The sequence below is a fragment of the Emys orbicularis genome, chromosome 18, assembly GCF_028017835.1.
Source record: "Emys orbicularis isolate rEmyOrb1 chromosome 18, rEmyOrb1.hap1, whole genome shotgun sequence".
NCBI lineage: Eukaryota > Metazoa > Chordata > Testudines > Emydidae > Emys > Emys orbicularis.
The window spans coordinates 4,753,667-4,778,320 of NC_088700.1; the positions used below are offsets into that span (position 1 = coordinate 4,753,667).

At 55.2% G+C, this 24,654-nt stretch overlaps 1 protein-coding gene across 1 annotated transcript in view; it reads right to left on the reverse strand.

The window, feature by feature from the left end:
* Positions 1 to 12,376: 12,376 nt before the first annotated feature.
* The window catches only part of LOC135891400 (carboxyl-terminal PDZ ligand of neuronal nitric oxide synthase protein-like), a 59,107-nt gene continuing 46,829 nt past the window's right edge, over positions 12,377 to 24,654 (reverse strand). Inside the window, exons 5-11 of the mRNA XM_065418954.1 lie at positions 22,657 to 22,765; positions 21,639 to 21,780; positions 20,997 to 21,157; positions 17,598 to 17,765; positions 15,482 to 15,647; positions 13,463 to 13,823; positions 12,377 to 12,872 (exon numbers count right to left, since the gene is read on the reverse strand). Of these exons, the coding sequence (XP_065275026.1) occupies positions 12,377 to 12,872; positions 13,463 to 13,823; positions 15,482 to 15,647; positions 17,598 to 17,765; positions 20,997 to 21,157; positions 21,639 to 21,780; positions 22,657 to 22,765 (1,603 nt within the window). The remainder of the gene's footprint in view (positions 12,873 to 13,462; positions 13,824 to 15,481; positions 15,648 to 17,597; positions 17,766 to 20,996; positions 21,158 to 21,638; positions 21,781 to 22,656; positions 22,766 to 24,654) is intronic.

Here is a 24,654-nt window from a genome sequence, read left to right on the forward strand (position 1 = left end):
ATTTCTGCAATGTGTCCCCTACAGCCAGGTGTCTTCTAGACAGTATAGAACTTATATTCTATAGGTCTTCTACATACGGACAATAGAAAACAATGCACTTTTTCCATAGGATGCTTGAATAATAGAGAACCGTGTCCCTACTATGGAGCTATACAGCATGGTATAGAAATCCTATTGAAAAGGTATCAAGATAGGGTGACCAGATGTCCTGATTTTATAGGGACAGTCCCAATATTCAGGGCTTTGTCTTATATAGGCACCTATTACCCCTCACCCCGTCCCAATTTTTCACACTTGCTGTCTGGTCACCCTATATCGAGATAACCGATTAATGTCAATACACTTTCAGCGTGACCTCCATAGAACCTAGTCGGTTTAATCCCTATTACATTCCATAGGATTTTCCTATAGGTGCAGTGTGATTAAAGAATAGCTCAAGTGTTCCTAGAATATGAATGCGAGAGATGTTGACCAGATTAGACCAACAGCCCATCTAGTCCAGCCTCTCGCCTGCCGCTCTATTGGATCAGACAAATAGTCCATCTCATCCGAGAGCTTCCATCCTGATGCGCTGTAATTATAATAATAGTTGGACGTTGTTAATCGTTGAAAAGGCCCCCTGGAAGGCTCTGCGTGAGAACGGAGTTGTGTTGGCATGGCTTAGTCTGCAAAGTATGGATCACGGAATAGATTTTAAAGCATTTTCAAATGTTTCTCTGTGACTGTACTGGTGGGGAAAGTGCTGACCTGTTATTCCAGGGGTCTGGGGCCCCTGGTCTGTGCATAGGATGTAGTTGGTAGGAGGGCCAGCTTCACCACACTGCCCTGCCAGTGTGCCCGGCCCAGCACTGGAGGGGACCAGCTCTAGAGCAGAAAGAGTTCAGTTTCCCAGCCTCATATAGCCCTTGGGTAGCTCTCTCCTGAGACTGCCAGCAAAATTGCCCATAAGTGCTAGTTGAGATGAGGACCCCTGACAAAACGTACAAGTGCTCATATGTGACTGCCAGGATTCTAAATACTAGATGGGTGAACTAGAGTGCCTGGCATTAGAGGAACAGGTATCACAGAAACTTGGTGAAATGAGGATAATCTATGGGACACAGTAATACCAGGGTACAAAATATATAGGAATGACAGGGTAGGTCGTGCTGGTGGGGGAGTGGCACTATATGTGAAAGAAAGCATTGCGTCAAATACAGTAAAATCTTAAATGAATTAAACTGCCCCCTAGATAGATAGAAATGTCTCTCTGGATAGAAATTCTATGCTTGAACAATGAGTGTAGCAGTAGGAATATACTACTGACCACCTGACCAGGATGGTGATTGTGAAATGCGCAGGGAGAGTAGAGAGGCTACAAAGGCAGAAAACACTATAAAAATGGGGGGGTTTCAGCTATCCTCATGTTGACCGGGTGTATGTCATCTCAGGATGTGATGCAGAGAGAATTTCTAGCCACCATAAATGACTGCTCCTTGGAGCAGCTTGTCCTGGAACCCACATAGGGAGAAGCAATTCTTGATTTAGTCCTAAGTGGAGCACAGGATCTGGTCCAAGAGTTGAAATCTAGCAGAACTTCTTGGTAATAGCAATCCTAATGTCATTAAATTTAATATCCTTGTGGGTGGAAAAATGCCAAGGGGAACTCCACAAAAATAGAAACGAAAAGGAACAGCTATAGGGTTGAAATGCCGGCAAATTGCATGGAGAATATTTATTTAAAAACACCATAATCGAGGCTCATACTAAATGTAAACCCCCAAATAAAACAAAAACAGTAAAAGAACCAAAAAAAATGCCACCATAGCCAGGGCCGACGAGAGGGGGGGAAAGCCGGTATAAATTACCGAGGCCTGGCAGTCCGGAAGGGGGCCCGGGGCCCGGCTTCCCCCCCCCTCGGCCCTTGCTGGGGGGCCCGAAAAATTTTTTTCACTGGGACCCGAACCCGCTCTCGGCGGCCCTGACCATAGCAGAATAAGAGAGGCAGTTAGATGCGAAAAGGCATCCTTTAGAAATTGAAAGTGAAATTCTAGTGAGGAAAGTAGAAAGGAGCATATACTCTGGTATGTCAAGTGTAAGAGTATAAGGTAGGCCAAGAAAGAATTTGAAGAGCACCTAGCTAAAGACACAAAAACAATAAAAAAAATTTTTTTTTTTTTTTGCTGTTTAAGTCCATCAGAAACAGTCATTGGGGCCACTGGATGATCGAGGTGCTAAAGGAGCACTCAAGGAAGACAAAGTTGTTGCAGAGAAGCTAAATTAATTCTTTGCATCAGTCTTCACTGCAGAGGATGTGCAGGAGATCCCCATACCTGAGCCATTCTTTTTAGGTGACACATCTGAGGAACTGCCCCAGATTGAGGTGTCAATAGAGGAGATTTTGGGGCAAATTGATAAATTAAACAGTAATAAGTCAGCAGGACCAGATGGTATCACCCAAGAGTTGTGAAGGAATTCAGATATGGAACTGCAGAACTATTAACTGTGGTAAATGTAACCTACAGTTTATATCAGCCTCTGTACCAAATGACTGGAGGATAGCTAATGTAATGCCTATTTTTAAAAAAGATTCCAGAGGTGATCTGGCAATTAGAGGATGGTAAGCCTAACTTCAGTACCAGGCAAATTGGTTGAAACTACAGTAAAGGACAAAATTATCAGACACAGATAATAAACATGATGTGTTGGGGAAGAGTCAACATTGCGTTTGTAAAGGGAAATCATGCCTCACCAATCTATTAGAATTCTTTGAGGAAGTCAACAAGCCCATGGACAAGGGTGATTCAATGGATTTAGTGTACTTGGACTTTCAGAAAGCCTTTGACAAGGTCCCTCACCAAAGGCGCTTAAGCAAAGTAAGCAGTCATGGGATAAGAGGGAAGGTCCTCTCATGGATCAGTAACTGGTTAAGACAGGAAACAAAGGGTAGGAATAAATGGTCAGTTTTCACTGTGGAGAAAGGTAAATAGTGTGGGTCTCCCAGGGGTCTGTACTGGAACCAGTGTTGTTCAACATACTCATAAATAATCTGGAAAAAGATGAACAGTGAGGTGGCAAAGTTTGCAGATTATACTAAATTATTCAAGATAGCTAAGTCCCAAAATGACTGTGAAGAGTTACAAAGGGTGACTGGGCGACAAAATGGCAGATGAAATTCAATGGTGTTGATACATGCAAAGTAATGTACGTTGGAAACATAATCCCAACTATACATACAAAGTGATGGGGTCTAAATTAGCTGTTACCACTCAAGAAAGATCTTGGAGTCATTGTGGATAGTTCCCTGAAAACATCCACTCTGCTTTTTTGTTTTTGTTTTTTTTTGGCCACTGAACACTAGCAGAATATAAGGAACCATTAGGAAAGGGATAGATGATAAAACAGAAAATATCATAGTGCCACTATGTAAATCCATGGTACGCCCACACCTTGAATACTGCAGTTCTGGTCTCCCCATCTCAAAAAAACATATCAGAATTGGAAAAGGTGCAGAAAAGGGCAATGAAAATGGTCAGGGGTATGGAACTGCTTCCTTACAAGGACAGGTTAAAAAGCCTGGGACTGTTCAGTCTAGGGGGATATGAGAGGTCTATAGAACTCCGAACGGTGTGGGGAAAGTGAACAGAGAAGTGTTATTTACCCCTGCACATATCACAAGAACTAGGGCTCACCCAATGAAATTAACAGGCAGCAGGTTTAAAACAAACAAAAGGCAGTACCTCCCACAACGCACAGTCCACCTGTGGGACTCATTGCCAGGGACTGTTGTAAAGGCCAAAGGTATAACAGGGTTCAAAAGAGAACTAGGTAAGTTCCTGGAGGACAGGTCCATCAATGGCTATTAGCCGAGATGGTCAGAGATGCAACCCCATGCTCCGAGGGTCTTTAAACCTCCAACTGCCAGAACCTAGGAGTGGATGACGGGTAGATCATTTGAAATTGCCCTGTTCTGTTCATTCCATCCGAAGCACCTGGCACTGGCCACTGTCCAAGACAGGATACTGGGCAAGATGGACCCTTGGTCTGACCCTGTGGCCGTTCTTATGAACTGGACAGGGACCATTTCCTATTAGCCACTGAGCAGCCAAAAGATGCAAAGTGCTTTAACTAATGCCTAACCTAGTCCGGTCTTGTACCTGGGAAAGCGGGGGAGAGCGATTAAAGGCAGAGCGATTGCATGTTTTATGCTTTAGGGCAGCGATTCTCAAACTTTAGCAAACCGATGACCCCCATTTTGATTTACAACATTTTGTGGACTGCAAGCACCCTGCTCACCCCCAAACCCTGCCCCCGCTCCACCTCTTCCCACCCCTCCTCTTCCCCACCTCTTTCTGCCCCCTCCCCTGAGCGCCCCCATCCCCCCTCTAACCCCTCCCTCCCAGCACCTCCTGCACAGAGCTGAACAGCTGTTCCCCAGCCTGCAGGAGGCGCTGGGAGAGAGTGGGAGGAGTTGAGGGAGGGGGAGGAGTTATTTGGCAGGGCCCAGGGACCCCCTGGAGTACCCTCGTGGACGCCCAGGGGCCCGCAGACCCCAGTTTGAGAAACGCTGCCTTAGGGGCTTGATCCAAAGCCCATTGAAGTAAATGGAAAGACGCCCTCTGACTTCCCTGAGCTTTGGGTCAGGCCCTATGTACTGAACAGGAAGTTACAAAATAAACACCCCACTCCCCACCTGCCCATGGAGCCACTTGTTCCCACTGACTGCTGAGTGTCACCTACCGACCTTGCTGTGCTAGGGAGACCCGAGATCACCAAGTCTCCCTAATGCCAGTGCAGCACCCCTACAGAACTGTATAGGGGATGAAACCGACTAGGTGCTAGAGAAAGCTGTACTGAATAGCGAGGGAGGGGACCCGGTCTGCAGCGTTTGGAGCCTGCTGCCTTGTGGGACAGGGCTGGAGTTCTGACATGCCATTAGTTAGGATAAAACTTCCCTAGTTAGTTGTGGTTTCTCTACTGAAATCACTCGGGGTTTTTTCACCTGTGATGGCCGTTCCCCCATAACAATCCCACTCCCTTCACCCCACCCCCCTCCTCTTGTCTGTCACCGGGGTTTGCTGTCATTTTCCATCCCATCCCACTCCCCGGTGGCCCTTCTGATACTGCTGTGGAAGCCTGGGTGAGCAAACCCCCACACCCAAAGTCACCGTATTCATTTCTGGGACCATGAGTCCGGGTAGGCTTGTTTGATGTGGTGCCAGCTGTGGGCTACCTCCCCTCCAGCCCCACCGCCTCAGCGCTCCAGCCCCCTAACCTGCATCCCCCCATTCTGTCAAGGATCTCATGAGCCAGAGCAGGCCAAATTTTCCCAGCTGCAATTTGAATGAGTGAGCACCAGGGGGTGAAGCTGATACCTAAAACCGACAGGCTGGTCCCAAGAGCTGTAGCTGTACCAGTGGGTTGTGTGGGGGTGGCAGGTGGTGGCAGAGATGCCTTGAGGTTTGGGCATCGTCTGGACCCGTTGGACCCCAGGCCAGTGTGCGATTAGGGGCGTGTTGAACGCCTGCAATCTGGGACTAGCACAGCAGCTGGGAGAGATGGCGGGGACAGAGATGCTGTCCAGACACCCATCAAACAAAGGGCACCCCCCACCCTGCGCTGACTGGCCAGGGGACATGGGTCGTCCATGGAGGTGCAGGGCTTGTAAGGACCATGTGTGGTTTAGGAAACTCTTGGACGTAATCCATCGCTTAGCTAGCGCGACACGCTGGAGAGCAGCTGAGCTGTGTGCACCCAGCCCCCTACCGGGTCCCTCGAGCGTCCCTGCCGAGCGTGGCCTCTATGGACAGCACCAGGAGGCTTCTTTGCTGTGCTGCTGGCAATGTGGCCTCCAGCTGTCTCCCTGGCTTCCTTGGCTGCCCCCCAGGCCCAGGGGGTGATGGCCCTGTCCCTGCTGCTGGCTCTGTCGCCCCCATAACCTGTCAGCTTCGTGGCTGGTTTCTAGCCTGGGATGGGGCTTTGGAACTGGCTGTGGGGAATGTGGCTCCCCTTGGAAGCACCAGCTGGGGCAGGCGAGATTGAGGCACCCAGAGCCCACGGTGATAGGCACAGTGTGAAGCTCTAGGCGGCGGCCAGCACTTGCCAAACCCACAAGGCAGAGCCCCGCCCCGCGGAACTCGGGGTCCAGCTGGGCGAGTGGCTGCTGCTATTCAGGCTGAGCAAACTCCCAACCCACCTGTTGCTCCTGCCCTGTCCCCTCTGAGCAGCAGGCAACGTACCGGGGTTGGGGGACAGGCCTGGCACCCCGGCCAGGTAGCTGTAGCCAAGGAGGGGTGAGGCTGTCCTGGGCGAGCCCCGCGCTGGGTGCAGTATGAGAACGCCATTTGCTTAACACGCGGGCATTGCTGTTCTCCGTTCTCCAGCCTGACCCCCTTGCTCGCTCAGGGCAGCTCCTCCAGCTGCGCAGGCACAGCACAGCACAGCCAGCTCCCCCCTGCACTGCCGTGGGCTCCAGCCCTGCTCGGAGACCTCCGTGACGGGTGCTCGGCCTCGTCCCTTCCCTGAGCAGGCCACGTGGGCCACTTGGCCGTGGGCTCCAGCAGGCCTCCCCGCGCTGTGTGCAGCCCGACTCTGTTCCCCGGTCAGGCTCATACTCCAGGGCCCAGGCCTTGCGGGCAGCGTCCCTGACAGGGAGACGTTCTGGGGAACCAGCTCGTGGCATGGGGAGGACTCCGTACTGCAGCGGCCTAGAGAGCAGTAACCTCTAAAGCAGCAGCCCTCGCGGGGTTAGGGTTGGTGGGGCAGGAAGAGCCTGCGTGCATTCGTTCCTAGGCCTGCTCTGCCCTGGGTGGGTTGGTGGCACCCGCGGTTTATTGCTAGGCTGGTGGCTTAGCTCTGGGGCCAGGCAGCACGTCTGCACAGGGAGCTGGCTCATGCACACCCCAGCACAGACGAGCCCGGGGGCACAGCTCGTGCAACTCTGAACCTTGGCCAGACAGAGCCTGGCCGCAGCTCTGGGGAGAGGGAGTGGAGGAAAATGAAGTTTGGCTGACCCCTAGTGGTCTTGTGGGGAAAACCCACTCCTCTCTCTCACTGACTGGGTGGGACTGTTGTGGCCATTGTTGTCAGATGCTACCGGTGTGGTGCTTCTGCTGTCTCCTGTTGATATCACTCGGCTGCGTGCGTGTATTCCCTCTGTGTGCTGCCCCAGTTCTGCGCAGATAGCTGACACAGCAGACCCAAAGAGAACCCCCCAATAACCACAGAGTCTAGTAAGGTACGAAGGCACCTCGGCCAGGTTTATTGCGACCCTGACACAATTGCAGTTCCCCGTAGATTACTTAGTCTACTGGGCATACTACGAGAAAGTGCCTCTTGGCAATGGACTCAGCTCAGTCAGTGGCGGGACTTTCCACTGCCCCCTCGGCTGGACAAAGATACCGCCCCAGGGATACATTCTTATACACAGGTACAAACAAGTTATACATCACTCCTGACGTATTGAGGTGCAACCCCTCTACGCAGCAAGGTACAACCCCTCTACGTAGTAAGGTGCCGCCTCTCACCTTGTACATGTTGGTTCGATCAAAACAACTCTATCCATCATTTTACCCTTTTGCCCCTGTCCTTGGGATGGGTCGGCCTGTTCCATGTTATCTGTGGAATGTTCCAGTATAGTGTGTGTTCTGATATCTGGTGTCCAGTACCTTTTAGGTATGTCTCTTTGCAGCATCAGCCCTTTCCTTGCCAGCTTCTGTGAGCAGGGCCTGCCTCTGGCTCACAGCTTAACTTTGCTTTATGTTAGCAAAGTCTTGACCATTTCTTTAGTTCAGGCCTCAGGCCTCATACTGGGCCTTTATCAGGGCCTTCACTTACTACAGCCATGTAAGGCAGTTAGCAACCTGCCCCCTCCCTGCTGCAGGGACTCGCTTTGAATCACGCTGGTGTTTGGAAGGGGGGCATCAGAATGTGAGGAACAGACAGCAGCATAAAGTCCCTCCCCCTTCAGGCTACTCGCAGGAGGAAATTACCCCGGCAAGGCAGCCTGGGACCACTTGCCTGACTATGCGCCATTGCTAAGGATAACAGATACCTGTTGCCCAGGAGGGAACGTACCAGGGGGACGAGCTTTTTGTGCCCAGATCTCACGGGCTGTTCCGCGTTCGGGAGCAGATCAGCAGGCAGCCTTGTGCCGGCTCTTCCAGCTGCGGAAACGAACGTGGACGAGACAGGAGCCAGAGTGAATCTGACAAAGTTCCACTTCATTTTTATTGCCAAAAACAGCTCTTGGAAGGGGTGGAGCCGGAGGCCACTGGCCCTTTATAGGGGAGGGTGGGAGGCAGGTTGTCAACAGCATGTAAGAGTTCGGTGCACGTATGCCCCTTAGGACGTCTGAGCCTCCTACCCTGGCTCACCACAAACTACTGATATGTCAAAATGAGGCCTGCACATGGGCCTGTGATTCCCTAACAATGGGCCATAGCAGGTCTCCAGGCGTTGCCCACTGAGTGGACGTCGGATGAATTCCGAGCCGAGGTGACGCCTGCTGAAGTAGACCGGATAGTTCACTCCGGCTGACACTGGCCTGGGAAGTGCTTGGGCTCAGTCCGTGCTGCAGGACAGAGCTGGGCTCGCTCGGAGGGACTGGCAGGCTGCTGTAGACCCCTCTCTGCTGTGCGGAGAGCAAGGGTGTAGTGCTGAGGGTGGGACGGTTGTGGACCCGGCTGGCTCTTCGTTTCTGGCCATGCACCTCCCTGGGCGTAGGCAGGTCACCTCGCTGCACATCCTGCCCCGTATTGACCTCTTTGCTTGCGCCATGGACTATGTGCCAATGCTCAGGCTCCCCAGCCATCTCTGCTGGGCCTGCAGCGCTCCCCAAAGGTAGGTCGCCACGGTAACAATAACAAAACTGTAGCAGCATCACTGGAGAGAGCCTGCACTACACCTGCTCTAAGCAGGGCATGGACCTAGCCAGGAGCAGGAACCAGTGTGGAGTCGGCGGAGACCGATAGGGTGGAAAATGGGCTGGCTTTAACCTGCAGGATTTGGTTCCAAGATCATCTGCGTTCACCCCCCGGGGCTCGTTGTGGGTCCCTTGGTGTCAGGGAGAGCAGCTGCTGCTCCCCAGCTGTTCAGCCCACTGCATGCTGCCACCAGCCCTGTCTAAGCTACCCCCGTCCTGCTGAGCTGTGCTCTGAGGACAGATCCCTGAGCAGGGGAGGGCCCGGGGTCTTTGCTGGGTGTAATACCACTTGTCACCACGAGGTGACGCACCAGGCCTGCCCTTTGCACGCCCAGCACCCCGAGGCTGTACCTCGCTAGAGGCGATGGACCATGCTCCCTGCAGCGTCTACACTGGACGTACCCCAAGGGCGACTCAGGCCTAAGCAATTCAGGGCCAGGTTTACGCTACAGCCTTCTGCTGCCACCACCGTGCTGGGCGAGGGGGAGAGAGGTGACACGACCCCACGGCTGTGCTGGCCGCCGTCCCTGCTGTAGCCCCCAAACGCTGGCACAGCGGAGTTTGTCCCGGGCTGGCGGGGCTCAGGATATTACTACACTGCTATAAAGTGCAGCTCTGCTGGGGTAGTGCTCCCTGTGTAGACACGGCCTCAGTGACGCCGCAGGTTGACATGGGGATGGGAGGCTCTGTCGTTGCTTCTAGGGGCCAGAGTCCCAGCGGGCAGATCCCCTGTCCCCAGTGCAGAGCCCCCAGCATGGAACGAGGGGCTTTCAGGGCTGTGGTATTTAAAATAAATAAACACACCAGGCACACGCACCAGTGGAAAACAAATCTGTAATTACAGCGCCGGCTCCCGGCCGCTTGTCCGGCAACAGGGCACGGCGTGGAAATCCCACGGCCCCGGGAGAGCAGGACACAGCCTTTATTTCCTTCAAAGTCCAGTAACAAACTGCACCTACACGTCTGTTTTCTCAGCACAAGGTCAGTGTGTTTCCTAGCAGACTGAAATACATCCCAGCTGTAGCGTCCACACGTCACCAGAGCTGTGTGGGCCGAACCGTCCCCTGGATCTAACAACAGCTGCCACGCTTAGTTCTCCCCTCTGCTGATCACCCGCACACACCCCTCCTCAAGCACCCGCACGCACTCAGCCAGGGCACTGTCACGCTGGGCACAGACCGCACAAGGCTGGGCACGGCGTGAGTCTCCTTCCAGCCTAAAGGAGGGCCCCTGCGGTGCCTAGCCCTTGGGAGCATGAAGTGGTAGCTAAGCCTTGCTCTGACTCCTCTGCCCAGGGCTGCATTTTGCCCTGCGCTGCACGGCCCATGCATCTGCAACACACCAGCCTGCTCACTTCCCTTACCCCAACCTGCAGAAGCTTTCACCACTCATTCGGGGGCGGGGGTACATCTGCTTCACCCCACCTTGTCTAAACTGCACCTAACCCGGCCCTGGGCCTAGGGTACCCGTTTGCAGCATTAACGTTACGGGCAGCCCCTAACCTCGGCCCCCACATTTCATTACTCCTAAAAACTGATCCCTAACCTGGTAAATCGCACAAACCTTGGACCAATCCCTCCCCGCACGGTCAGAACGTGCAGCAAAGCAGCTGTTTGCGCCTAAGAGCACAGCTTGGGCAGAAGAGGAGCGGGTGGGGTAGGGAAAGCCGAGACTACCCAGCTGCTGTGATCTTCTCCTGAATGCGTCTGGGGAGAGTAACGAGCCACCACTGATCTTCCTGGGTGAGCGCCCCCCACTTCCGAGCTAGCCTGGCCTGGGCACTAGAGAAAGCGGAGTCACACCGCACTGAGTTCCTCCCATGTAGCAACCAGTGGGAACACGGCCGAGCTCGATGAGTAGGAGTTGCTTCCACAGTGTGCACCGGGGAAGCTGGAAACCAACGCTGCAGGGTGAGGTGCTCGGAGCAGACTCCCCAGGGTGCAGGAAGAAACCTCGCTCCTGTCCCCAGTAGGATCCACAGCCCCCGTCACATGCGTACAAGCTGGGCTGCAAGGTTGGGAGGGTCTGGTGGCCAAATACACATGAAGCCAGGTGCCTCCTGCCCCTCCAGTCCCAGGAGGGCCTGGGGGTGGGGGAAGTGCAATGGATTTTTAGCATCAGCACCACTCCCAAGCAAACCCTTAGATGGGTCCTGAAGCCAGTGCAGTGACCGTATGGTCCCAATCTCTGCTGGGGGGATACCGTGAACTCTCAAGCCTTGGGAAAGGTGTCTGAACCCAGCTATTTATCCCCCTACCAAACGGTGGCTGTTCTTCCTGTCCCATTAGCCAAGGGGAAGGGAACAGACCCCTGGAACCAGCGTAACAGGACCACATCCTGGACCCGGCTGTCCCCGTCAGATGCAGAGTGCTTTGCGGAGCGGGGAGACCGGTGGACTTGGATTGTTAATCAACCCAGGGTCCTTGTGCTCTGCCCACCCCTGCCCGGACAGCTTCCAGTGGTATTCTCCAGCCTAGCCTCCCGCTTCGCAGCTGGGGCTGCCTTGGGCATTTCAAAGAGCCTGCCAGCACCCCTGTCCCGCTCTGCCTGCTCCCAGCCCTAGCGATGCAGTTTCCTGTTCCAGCAGCTAATACATATTAAAGCTGATTCCATTCCCAAGGGGTCAGGAATGGAGCATCTGAGGATTTGCACTTGGGCCCCTGTTCTGTTTGGGGCTCGCTAGGCAGGATCTAATACCCCTAGCCAAGAGACTCGCACTGCACAGCATCGGGGAACGCTTGTCACAAGTCAGGCCCCAGTGCTGGGGAAGGGGGGGAGGCTAGACCTGGGCCCCAGCTGGGCTCAGCAGCAAAGGAGCAAACACGGACTGGAACGGCCTTGCCTCCTCTGGCCGGGGTAAACACGCGTCACCTGCACTGGCCACACAGCCGTTCAGGCACGTTCAGTGGCGCAGCAGCCCGGCCGGAGAGCCGTGGGAATGGCAGGGTGGGGTGTGGCGCTCACTGGGCAGAGGATGGCGCTGTCTGGCAGACACCGCAGCCGACCATGACTGGGGCAGTGAGTCATGGCAGTGAATGAGCACCACCCTCCCAGAGCAGCGGGCCAGCGTTTCCGAGAGGCACCCTGCTGCGTGTGTCACTGGCCTGTGCACGGAGCAGGACGGCGGGACGAGGAGAGGCCCTCGGCCACCTGGAGGTTTGGAGTATGGTTGTAGCAGCACTCTACCATCTGCTCTCCAAGCCAATGTCTGTTACACAGTGGGGTCTGCAGCCCACGGCCTGTGACGGCTTGGGGGGCTCGGACTAACCTGGCCTCATCCTGTAGCACCCAGCAGCCTGTTGGGGAGGGCGTTACAAAACCAGCCTGGCTGCTACGTGTTGCAGAGAAGCCAGGGGAAGAAACCTGCTTCCTGGGCTAAGTACTAAGAACTCTAGTTACCCTGAAGTCTGTGCCAATCTAAATTCTAACACCGGGTAATGATGGCACCGGCACAGCTTGCCAGTTAACTGGGGGCTAAGCAGGGACCCTGCTGAGCCCCCTGGCCTCATCCACCTCATTCTCCAGCAGCTCATCCTCCGAGAAGCTGATATGCAAGCAGGTTTCGGTGCCCGCGGAGAACGGCAAGGTGCTGTCCATGGTGCAGGCCGTGTTTGCCGGGTGTCTCGCTGGGTTCTTGCTAGCCATCTCGCCAGGTGCAGGGGCCCCTTCCGAAGGATGGTAGGTGCCAGACATGGGGGACGCATGGCTGTTCTCGCCCCATGCCGGCCGGGCCCCCTGGTTGGGGAAGAGCTCTGTGCCGGGGGCAGGAGTCCTGGCGTCCGACTCAAACTCCGAGCTGGCGAGCGAGCAGGTGGTGACGTTGGTGAGACTGGACGCGTTGGGGCTGGGCAGCGTCGTGGGAGCAGCGTTCTCAGGCTTGGGTTCCACCTCCAGGCTCGGGGACGTCTTGCTCGACCTCTTCCGCAGGATGGGCGGGGGGGGGTTGAGCTTGGGGATGGGCTGCTGCGACCTTGAGAGCACAGAGCAAAGAGACGTCCGTGTCTAAGCAAGTCTGCTGAGGCTCTGGGCTCAGCTCAGAGATCTCAGAGGCCAGCTGCCTTCTCGCAACCCTGCGGCAGCTACGTGGGTGGGGGGGACCTGCAGCACCTCCCGTCCAGCCCCCTGGTCGCTCCTGGGCCCTTGGGGACAGTGTGAGGGGGAAGCAGGCTGGGGACCAAGCCCCACCCCTGCTGTCCCCAGCTCTGGGCAGAGACAGGGAAGCTCCAGCTGCGCCCACAGGGCCCGGTGTGAAGGAGCCAGGAATGCGCTCACCCTGTCTTCTTACTGTTCCTTTTTGGTGTAATTTGTGCTCTGCAGCCCGCAGCGCTCGGGGGTGGTCACAGCTGCCTGGCCCACGGGCAAGACTCGCCTGCCTTTCTCCATTGTGGGCTGCAGGCTACTGGGGAGCGCGGCCTGGCCCAGCGGCTGTGTGCACCCCCCCGGCCTGCCAAGGCCACTGGCCCAGCCAGCAAGTAGGGGAGGGTCCCTGCTCCTCCCGCTGCCTCACACTAAGTGCCGGTGGCTGTTAACCAGCAGGGGGGAATGGGGAGACCGACCTACCTCTCGTCCTCTGCTCTGCTGCTCGGGTCGCCTGCCTTCTGCCTGCCGCCACCATTGAGCAGAGCCTGGTCGCTGACCTCGGAGCCCTCCACCCGCCGGTACAGACCATCCTGCCCCTCCAGCACCACCAGGCGCTCGTCCCCGTCCGTGGCGACAGGGCCCCTGCCACCTTTCTCCAGACTCAGGAGGTTGAGGTAGGAGGCGCTGGTGCCCAGCAGAGCCAGCGAGCCAGGGGCCAGTGGGCTGCCCAGGACACTGGCTGGGGTGGAGGTGGAGGGCAGGTTGATTTCCAGGCTGTAATGGTTCTTCAGGTTCAGAGACAGGGACTGAGCCAGGGACAGGTTCTGCAAGGATCTGTCAACTGCCAAGGCAAAGAGAAGCAGCCTGGGTGAAGTGCTACCGGCCCCCCGCAGTGGCGCTTCCCCCAGGCCCAGCCGCGCCCCTCAGAGCCTGGTCAGGGCCCTGCGATGTTCAGAGCAGGCCCAGCAAAGGCGGGGCGGGGAGAGAGGGAGCTTGGGGGCCCGGGCTCCTAGCAGTGAAGGCCTGGGCCTCTGCTGGCACAGCAGCCAGAACTAGGGTGAGCTGGACTCCGCGGCTCTTGGCTAGAGCTACAGCAGGGTGATGAGGGCAGCGATGGTCCAAAGCCAACACAGGCCCCAGCCCCAGCTAGCCAGGCCCACTCCCCTCCTCCGGCATGGGGAGAGGGGGAAGAGGATGGCTGCCTGGGGCCAGAGTGGGCTTTGCGTGTTTCCCCCCCCACACTCTGCCAGTAGCTCCTCGGGCCGGTCAGAGACTCTATGAGCTGAGTTGTGTTGGGTCTCAGTTCGCAGCAGCTATCTGTCTGCAGCATAAGAAAACAAACCCACAATCAGCTATTGGGCGTGGGGGCTGCCTGTCCCCTGGCTGGAAGATGTGCAGGCTGCCCTGCCCTGCCCTGCCCTCGGGGTCGGGATGGGGTGCGCGGGCAGGGCAGACAGGGGAGCTTGCTCTGCTCTGTGGACAGAGGCCAGCAGTCTCCAGAACTGCCAGCCCAGTGCCGCTCACAAGGCCCATGGTTGTCTCAGGCCTCAGTGGAATTGGCCTTGGAACGACCGTGGAGCTAGACCCAGGACGGTGAGGCTGAGGTCTCGCGTTTGGTTCCCATCCTAAGGTCTGACCTGACTCGCTCCGTTCCCCACCTACGAAACGAGGTCAGATCTTCCCCCCTCCAGCGGGCTCCTCGGGGATCAGCGTACCCATATTGCAGTGCAGGGGGGCACCTTTCCTCTCCCATGTTAGCACCCCCCTGCCTGTACCCCAGCTGAGAGCACAAAGGCTGGCTGGAGCTCGGAGCGGCCTCCCTGCCTTGCTCAGCACCTCACGAGGGGTGGAGGTGGGGATTCTCCATAGCAGGCTGCCACCCTGCCTGGGACAGGGGTATTCCTGGCCTGGCAGGGAAGGAAGGGGGTTACCAGAGGCTGCCTGCAGCACCATCCAGTCCCCCCCGAGAGCTGCAGCCCCATCTGCAGGGGCTGGAAATGGGAGCAGACGTTTCCCCACCGACAAGCAGGAAATACTCATCCAGGCCAAAGCATCACCAGCGCCGTCACTGCTCAGGCTCCTGGTCCTAACTGGGCCCTGGCAGGGAGCCGGCAAAGAGCCCTCTGCCCTGATTCGGTGCTATGCCGTGCTGCAGCACATGCTGGGGCAGGGCAGAGCCAGCGTGGCGGGGAGGGTGCTGGATTAGAGCAATGCTTGGCTGGAGCCAGCTCGGTCCCAGCGGCGTGTGCTTCCCAGGCTGACTCAGGGGAACGCTGGGGCTCTGGGCCGGATGAGCATGTGGGCTGGGGAGGGCTCTGTGCCCGGTGCCCCCAACGAGAGCGCTGTCCTCTCCTTCGCTCTCAGCATCTGCCTGTAGGAGGCGTGTTGGGTTGTTCTCAGCAGTTCCCCCTGGCTGTGGGCTGGAGAAATGTCCTGGCCTCTCAGCACCACCCCTGTGGGGCGGCTCTATAAGAACCTCGCCCCCCACACCCCCCTCACCTGGCTGCCTGTGTTGCACCTTGATCTCCAGCTCCTTCAGCTGCTTCACCAGCAGGGAGACGTGCTGCAGCAGGTCGCGGTTGGTCAGCAGCAGCTGGCGCACCCGGGCCTGAGCCTCGATGCGGGCGGCTGTTTCGGCAGCCAGCTGGTCTTTCAGCAGCTGCACCTGCAGGGCCAGGAGACGCAGATACGTCACCTTCTCCTGGGGAGCGGCCAGGCCGCGGCTACACTGCCCGCAGCTCCAGGGGGGCCCGGCAACAACCCAGACCTGCACCTTGGCTCCCTTCTGTCGGAGTCTCTCTCCCAACCTGTCTGAGTCTGCAGAGTGGGAAAGTACCTGTAACTTGGCTAGGATCTTTTTTTGGCCAAACTTGCTTTTGTTCTTTCTCCTCAGGCCTCCCCCCTCTGACAGCCCCGGGTCCGGTCCCAGCCGGGTGAGCTCTGCCTTCAGAGCAGATACTCCCACTGTGCACTTCATGCAGCATGGGTCACTCAGCTGCCAGCTTAAAAACCAGGGCCCTGTCTGCCCCCTAAATATCCCAGGGCAGGATCTTTGGAAGCAGGAGCGTGCTCTTGTCCAAAACATCCCCCTCCCTCTGGCTGTGCCGTGAACTAAGGCCCACCCCACAGGCGGCTGCATGTCAGGGGGCAGCATGCACGGAGGTTGTAAAGCCCCTTGTGCTATAGGGACGGAGCACATCACAGGAGATGCTTCCACGGGAACTGGCTGCTCCCCTGCAGGGAATCCCTCATTTCATCTCCCTTCCCCCTACAAAAGGGAGGAAATCCACAATGAAACGTGTCAGAGGGCCTTGGTTTCCAGAGGCTCCGGGGCACTTCAGCCCCACAGAGGCAGCTTCTCCTGGTTGTAGTCCGCCCCTCTGCAATACCTTGTCCCCTCCAGGTACATACCCGCCCCCCCCCCCGCGTGCTAACGGTGAGATGCACATTTGCACACCAGGGCAGACGCGGCTGCTCCAGCCCTGTCTTTCTCTGTCAGCAGCCGAAACCAGGCAAACTCATTGACCCCCGCCTGGCGGCCGTGGTGTCAGGCCAAGTGGCTGTGATGGCTGGGGAACATGCTGGGGAACAGCCACACAACGTGGAATAGAGGCGCAAAGGCAGGAGCCGGGACTCTTCCCTCTGAGCTAAATCTAGCCCCTCCCCTGATGGGCCATGTCAGAGCCGCTCCAGTGGAGCCTGATCCCCACCACGTTGGTTCAGGTGAGTAGGTGCTGGAAGGTGGTCAGTGCCCGTCAAGCACTGGCTGGATTAACCAAATAACAATAGGTTTAAAAAAGAGCAGCCCCCCGGTACGGCAGCTAGCTGGGGATTATGACTAAGGCTAAGATTTTGTCACTGACAGGTCACAGGCAGCAAACAAAAATTCACGGAGCCCGTGACTTTTACTAAAACTTACCATACAAGCCGCGGCAGAGGTGCACAGCTGCAGCCCCCACCGCAAGCCGCAGGGCAGGGGCTCACGGCCCCGGTGGCGGCCCCCACCACGGGGCTATGTGGGGAACATAGCCCCGGCTCCAGCTGAAGCAGTCATGGAGGTCCGTTAAAGTCATGTAATCCATGACTGCCATGATCTCTGACTAAATCGTAGCCTTAATTATGACCTCTGGGTTCCAGACCCACCTCTGACATGGACTACTTTTTTTTGCCGAAGGGGGAGAAGGAGTGACTGTGCCTCAGTTTCCCCATATGTAAAGTGTTCAGAGTCCTTCCCTTTCTGGCAACGGGTTTGGGAGACAATGAAGCGAAGGTCTGTAAAGTGCTTGAGTTCCAATGCTGTCACAGAGCAGAGCGCCGTTATTGTGTCTAAGTCTTTATCATGCAATCCTGCTGCTTTGCCTCTACCTGCATGTGATGCTACGGGCCACATTCTACCTTGGATTGCTGTGCAAGACTCCCACGGGCCCCAGCCAGGGAACAGAGCAAGGAGCAGTGAAGGGCTTGAGTTATCCAAGGGCTAATTCAGCTGGGCTAGTAGGAAAAGGAACCTCGTACAAGGCAGGGGAAGTGGTTGCCAGTCAAAGGTCATTAGGTGGAGTCTGTGTGTGTGATTTCCTCCCCCCACCCTCTGAAACAGGGCTGTGGAGCCCCTTACCTGTGCCACAGCCACCTGTGTCTGCTGCTGCTGCTGCAGTAGCTGATGCTGGAGGAGCTGCAGGCAGTGCTGGGATGCCAGCGGGGTTGCCGAGGCAGAGGAGCAGGGGCTGCTTGCACTCAGCAGTTGCTGGGACACGGAGGGGTAGATGGAGCAGTTTTCAGCATCCTGGGCACAAAGAAACAGGCTTAGTGACACAAGTTGAGCAGTTCCCAGCTCCACTGTTGGGGAGACTTAGGCCTTGTTTACCAGAGGGTTTGCTCTGGCTGGAGTCGTTGGTACCGATCCCTAGCGTAGGCAGGCAGAGCTGCTCTGCACGGGCGTGGCTTACCCCAGCAGCACTGCACTGATGTACTTATGCAGCTTAGAACGGTCTTGCCTATCCGTAGTAGGGGTTTGCACCAGTGCCTGGCTACTGACAGTTGAAAACCCTCGTGTAGACAAGGCCTTCAGTATTCTGAACAATGTGCTGAAGCAAGAACAGGCGCCTAGTGTTAGGCGCTGTACAGGTGCCTGCACACGCTCTCCCGGCTTTCCAGTGACGCCACTTGCAATGAGTAATATCCCTGTGTGCATGCGTGTGGATCTGGCGCTCAGAACAGGAAGCAGGGTTTATTTCCCCTGGTATCTTCCCCTACTGGGAAGCAGTGGCAGGAAGTGGCTCGAATCTCCCAGCAACCACCCAATGGGAGCTAGTCTCCAAAATGCTCCAGCTGCCCAGAATCACCGACAGATACTAGGAATTTTGCTGTTTGGCAGCCAGAAACGTTTGAATGATAGCAGATGGACTTGAGCCAGATCCATTAGCGTATTAAAACACTGCAGGCAGACACCATTAATAATTAAGCAAAGCAGGTTTCCTCCCCCTCCACTAAACCTCAGAGACCCACGCCCCCACCCCATCACATCACTAGAAATTAAAATGACGCTGGAGAGTAAATCTGACTGATTTCAGAGCTGCCTTTCTGGCTCGTAGGTGAGTGGAGGTGAATCTCTCCCTCTCTCGTGCTGGGCAGTGTCTGAGCCCACAGGAGTTTTACACTCTCTCTCACTTAAATCCTAGCCCCCTGGGTTAATGCTCTCACGCTTAACCGTCCTAAATCAGCCCTTGTTAATACACTGCGGAGTGGCTGACTCTTCAAAGCATCAGCAATCAATTAAAGCTTGGTTCTCTGGACACAGCACTCTAGGGTCACTCTTTTAACCCCAGTCAAACGGCCCACTAACAACACACTGTCAGGTTTAGCCCGTTGGGCGCCGTCTGAAAGGAAACCCCGATTTAGAGGGGAGAAGTTCATTGGTGATTGAGAACCACAGCTGTCAACTTGCAGCCGGGTAAGAGAGGGCGTCCCCTCTTTGCTCGGCAGCACCTTTCACCCCATGGCTCCAAGGCTCTTCGCAAAGAAGCCAGCCCTGCACAGGCTGCGAGGGTCCCTCCCGACGACACACAGCGACTACGCAATGGCCACGGGGGGTCGAGCACGCAGCAATGCTACACGCTAGCCTGAGGCAGGAGGGGACTATCGCAGCCCAGGGAAAGTGGAGGAAGAATGTAAAGAGACAGAGTGTAGCTCTCAGAGGGAATACCTCATTTAGCAAGGGCTGAGGTTAACACCGTTACTCCTGTGAAAAGCTCCCGGGTGTCTTCAGTGGGCAGTCGTACCCCCGGACAGCGATGCCTCAAACAGCACATGCTCTCCATGGAGGGGAACGAGCCACGTGCCGCTAAACCACCAACATGCCACGTATGGCAGTGAACAGGCGCTTCCGGGAGGGACCCTGCTACAATCAATAGGGAGGTTGATGCGATGGCACTACAGAGGAGGCCCATGCCAGTGCATGGCTCTGGCACAGGAGCTTCCAGGTAGGGTGGGAGTGACAGCGTTGGGCTACACGATGTGTTTGCGCATTCTCTAGTGGGAGACGGTTCGGATCAGGCTCTCTAATGTACCCTTCAGGGAGCCGGGGGGCGGCGGTGCCATTCCTCTCTTGGCTATGAAGGATTTCTGCAGCGCCTCTCTAGTGGAACACCTGCAAGTCAAGGGTGTAAAACAAAATCGCATTCCACCTGGGAGAAAACCGTGACCTCCCTGCAGAGAAAAGCCAGTCTTGTCAGCCTGCAGCAGCTCCCACTAACCCACTCTGTCCTGGGGAAGTGCATGGAGCCACGGCCAACCAGTCCCACTCGCCCGAAGAATTTGCATTTAAAACTCATTTCCTTCCCTGGGCTGGCGCGATGCAGGTGCTCCAGTGCCCAGCTGGACTAGGGCCAGCCCGGTTATCAGTCATTCAGGCACCTTTGGAAGCCAAACCCTCGGAAATACCCAGATTCCAAGCCAATGACACACATCCCATTTTCATCTGTTTCACTCGTCACTTTCAGCCGGACTCAGCAAGTGATGTGAGCATTTCAACCAGCCAGGAAATGCTCACTGAAACAAATCTTCGGCTCAGTTTTTCATTACTACATTATGTCGGTTTAATAGCAACATAATCACTGTGTGAGTTCAACACTGTGACACAGCTGCTCCAGCACCTCTTTGGACACCACTGTTTAACAACTGGGCTAGGAAAGGGACACAGGAACCATAGCAGATCAGATGTCGTCCATCCAGCCTGGGATCCTTTTTCCAACAGTGATCAGTACTTGATGCTTCAGAGTAAGGTGCAAGAAAACCAGACTGGACAACCGCAGAATAATCTGCTTACAGGGGAAGCTTTTCCCTAAATTATATCAATTAGTTGGACATCTTATTGCCTAAAAACTGAGGGTTTATCGTCCTTGGTTTTGGTCCTGTTTAACATTAACAGTGTGGGTGTTCTCTGTAGCCACACAAAAATCGAACCCCTTTTAAAATCCTGCTGAGCTCTTGGCCTTGGTGATATCTTGTGGCAGCAAGTTCCACAGGTTAATGCTGCAAGCCCACCCGGGAAGGCCAGCTGTCTGCAGTTGCTGCAGTCCCTGTTTGTTGCTCCTCTTCATTTCCCAGTGGCCAGCTGCAGTGAGCCATAGGGGAATTGCATTCTGTATAGCAAGTCTTACAGGAACAGTCCTCTATCAGAGGAGCTCAGGATGCTTTAGAGACATTAATGGAGCCTCAGATCTGCCAGACAGTGCATGTCCTGCAGGCAGATCTGCAGAGCACAGGATGGAGCTGGGGAAGCCTGGACAGGTGGCTACCTGACCTGCCTCTCTACTGCAGCTTTCAAAGGAATGGGCTCTCCCGCTGGCTTTCTCCCAGGGACATGCCGAAACGAAGGCAGTTTAGCACCCCATGACTGGTGTTGTTGTGAACTGGCCTCCCGAGCGAGGCTGTGGAACCAACCCCCAGAGGAAAATGAGTCATATCAGCGAATGGGCGTCACTCTCCAATTCCCCCCAGCTCCATCCGTTATTACCTGACAGCTCTTGTCTGTTACGATCTGTCCGGATTTCAGGATGCCCAGCTCCCCCATGGGGGAGGGCAACTCTTCAGTCCCCCTGTCAGACAGGCCGATGCCATCGGAGTCCACGTCAGCCTCATCAACATCCACTATCTTGGCTCCTCCCTGCTGGTGAACTTCACATGAGAGAGTAAAAATAAATGAAGGAACCAAAATGCGAGCGGATCAGAGCAAGGAGACTGAGCGGCGGGGCTGGGCTGGCAGGAGAAGGGAGAGCAGCTAAAGAACAGTTTGGCTTTCTTTAGCTGTCTCCATGTGTTGGAGCCAAGTTAACAGACAGGAAATGTGCCTTGGAGGGTCAGCGCAGCGCTGGGCCGATTCCTTAGCCCCTCAGTGGCTCAGTGCCACACGGGTGATACTTCCCTCCTCTGGATGTTTTAAGGCACTCTGCTGTCGTTGCACTGAAGGGGCTGGAGCAGCAGAGTCCGTAAAACGCACGTTCTCTGGGCTGTGAGCCCTGCTGCGGACATAACCCACGGTCAGGGCTAGCACCAAGCCGGTGATGCATCGCCAGAGACTGTCCCCCACCCAAGAGCACCCAGTGCGCCAGCTGCCTCGGGAGGGGGCTCTGCAGGTGTCCCCGGGGAGCTGAGTCACCTTCTAGAGGCCGCTCTTCCACAGACTTGTCGCTGGCGCCGTCCGCCTGGCCGTCCGCGTTCTGCAGTGCATGCTGCAGGCTCAGCTTGTGACACACCTCGAAGGCCTGGCCCACTGTCCGCACCACCCGCATGGCCTGGCTCTGGGGAGCAGAAGGTTAGAGCCCTTTGGAGCAGGCGCTTTGCCACAGGTTACATCACGGAGCAGAAACCAACCATTCCCAGGAGACTCCTGCTATTCCCTGCCTCCCACCACGGCTCTGCTGATGGGGAGCCATCCCTCCACATCCCAAAACAGAGCCTGGGCCTGCCTGGAGAGCCAAACTCCCCCCTTCTAGGCCCACTTATCAGCATGCAGGCCCCAGGAACCTCCATAAGGCTGCTCGGGGGCAACGGCATTTAGGAGGCATCAGATAATGGGGACTAGAACAGCGCTAATCACGTCCCATTTTGAAATGCAGCTGCCTCTGGCTGGAGCTCCCACTTCTCTGCACAGATAATTCTACATCCCTTTGTGCCATTGTCTCCCCAGACAAGGGAGTTTCACTCCTGGCTCCCTGACAGACTCTATTCCTTGGTTTGCTAGGACTGGAGCGTGCTCTGGGCAGTTATCTGTGTGAAGGGGCTGGGGCAGTGTCCTTCCTAGATCTGCACTGTAGGATTGCCTGCTAGAGAGAGTTTGGGGGAGCGCAGGCAAGCCTGAATCGGATCAACTTTAACTTCTGCAGCCACTGCACTGGGAAGCGTTAGTCGTGATGCAGATACGTTTAAGCCAAAGTTAATGAGCCTACTGATGTCGTTCAACATCCCTAGTAGTCTGCCATAAATGGGATAATTAACCCTACAATATATCCTTAGTTCTCCGGGTAAAATCCGGGATGAATTCCCAGCAAGTCTCACTCGCCCCTTTGCTGTACCAAGTACCCGTCAGGGATGGGGGGCTTCTCCCGGGATAACCCAGACCGTTACAAAGGGTACACGCCTCTGAAAAGCTAGTCCCTGCGAATGACCCACCACACCTTCTTTTTGGATTTGAAAACGTTGCATCTGAACGAGTTGTTGGCGCCATCCCTTGCAATGTAACTGAAAATCTTGAGGTCCTGCGAGTCGTGCGACACGTAGAAGATCCTAATTAGAAAAGACACAGCATGAATCGGAGGCACTAAGCGTGGCAGAAACCTAGATTCCAGTACAGCAAATGGGCAACGTGAATCAAACCATCCAAGGTCAGGGTCAGGCACAGAGTGGCCAGTCAAAAGGATCCTGGGGCAAAGGGAAAATAGGAACAGTCACATGGGTTCTAGCACCTTCTGGAAGAGAGATTCTTCTTTCCTCCACAATGATCAAGGCCAGCAAGCAGCTAGTAAGATGGCACTTTGCATGTCAGAGAGCAAATCACCTGTTTCTAAAGCAGGTATAAACTCTTATGAGATTCTGTGAAGCAGCTAAAAAGCTACAGCATTAGAGACCAAGCATATCCCTAGCTCCTGACAGTGAATCTAGTCTCCCGCTGCAGCATCGGGAGAGAGAACCAGCCATGCTGTTCTAACATCTAAAATCACATTGTGCCTAGCACTCATTCAACCCAGTGACATCTGGGCTAGGAAGTTACAGGGGGTGTTTCGGGCCCTTCCTGTCGCATCAAAGGGAACAGGAGCAGTCTGCATTTTGCTCTCCTATGGCAGCAGAAATAGCCCTTCCTCGTCTAACCTTCAGCCATTAGCCTCCACGTGTTCGCCTGTTCTACCTCACCCCTCGCCAGCTGAGTGAGCTCTGCCACGCAGCGGACAAGGAACCGGAACCCTTTCAACCAGAGAAGAAAGATCCAGGCTACCCAGTGTCAAGGACGACTGAAGGGACCACAGATGACCACCTGCCTGGCAGGGGCAGATTCGGGGCAGGGGTTCCCAAGTCCAGGAACCCACCACAGTTTGGGGAAAACACTCAGCAATGAGTGACGTCAAAAGCCGCTAGCTAGTTTGTCCTAGCTTACAAGGCAGCAAGTGGTAGCATAGGCCCATTATCATTAATGACAGACAGAGGGTACAATACAAAAGCCAGCTTCCTTCTGATGCTTCTGCAAAGGATGCTGAATTCACTCTCCACCCCATTCCCAACTCAAGGGATTTTCAGCCCCCCTTTGCCCCCACTACCCTCATTAGCCCTGGATCCTTCCCCTCCTCCACCTGACAAAATCCATTTCCACAGACCATGTTACGTTTTTTCCACTCAAATTTTTGTCCATTTTATTCCCCACAGATATTTCGTTGGGTAAAAATGCACTGAGTGATTTCAGCTGTGAATGCAGAGGAAACGAGGGAGACAGGCACGCGTTTCTCCTTCCCCCTCCAGTTCTCTGCCTTTGAATTCTGCCTTGAATTCGCAATCAGGACAATTATCAAGAACACCGACCCGGCCCTGTAATAAGCAAGTCGTCTTCTTTGAAGATTATTTTAGTAACAATCAAGCTCCTTTCTAGAGAGTCTATTGAAATTACCCTCTCCCTTTGGCACACAGACCCGTCTCCTTTAAGAATGCCAGAAGGGAGAGGGACAAGACAAATATCAATCGTGCGCCTTGGAAACTCTTCCCCACCATTCGCTGGATGTAAAATGTAGGTAGCTTGGCTCCTAGTGCTGTGGGCTTTGCTCTAACGATGCAATTACTGGCTTAACAGATTTAACAGCCTGGACCAATTTAGGGCCTTTAGAAAGTTAGTTTTATAGATCCCCTGCAGCCATAATGATGCTAGGTAAGGAAGGAATTCCAGGACCATATGTCCTAAGGCAGCCAGAATCGAGAGACAGCTCACACACCAGAATTCAGAGATGTTCATTATCGAGTCTAGTCTGCCCACTTGACATGTGGGACGGGGGGATGGCAAGTGATTGGTTTTAGTCCTTTCAAGAGATTAACCTGAGATTCAGTTACCAGTGTCAGAAGCAATTAAAGGACACCCACTTTCCCCGTGTGTTCCAATCCCCGGCGTTGAATGACTGCCCAGGTGTTGTATTGTA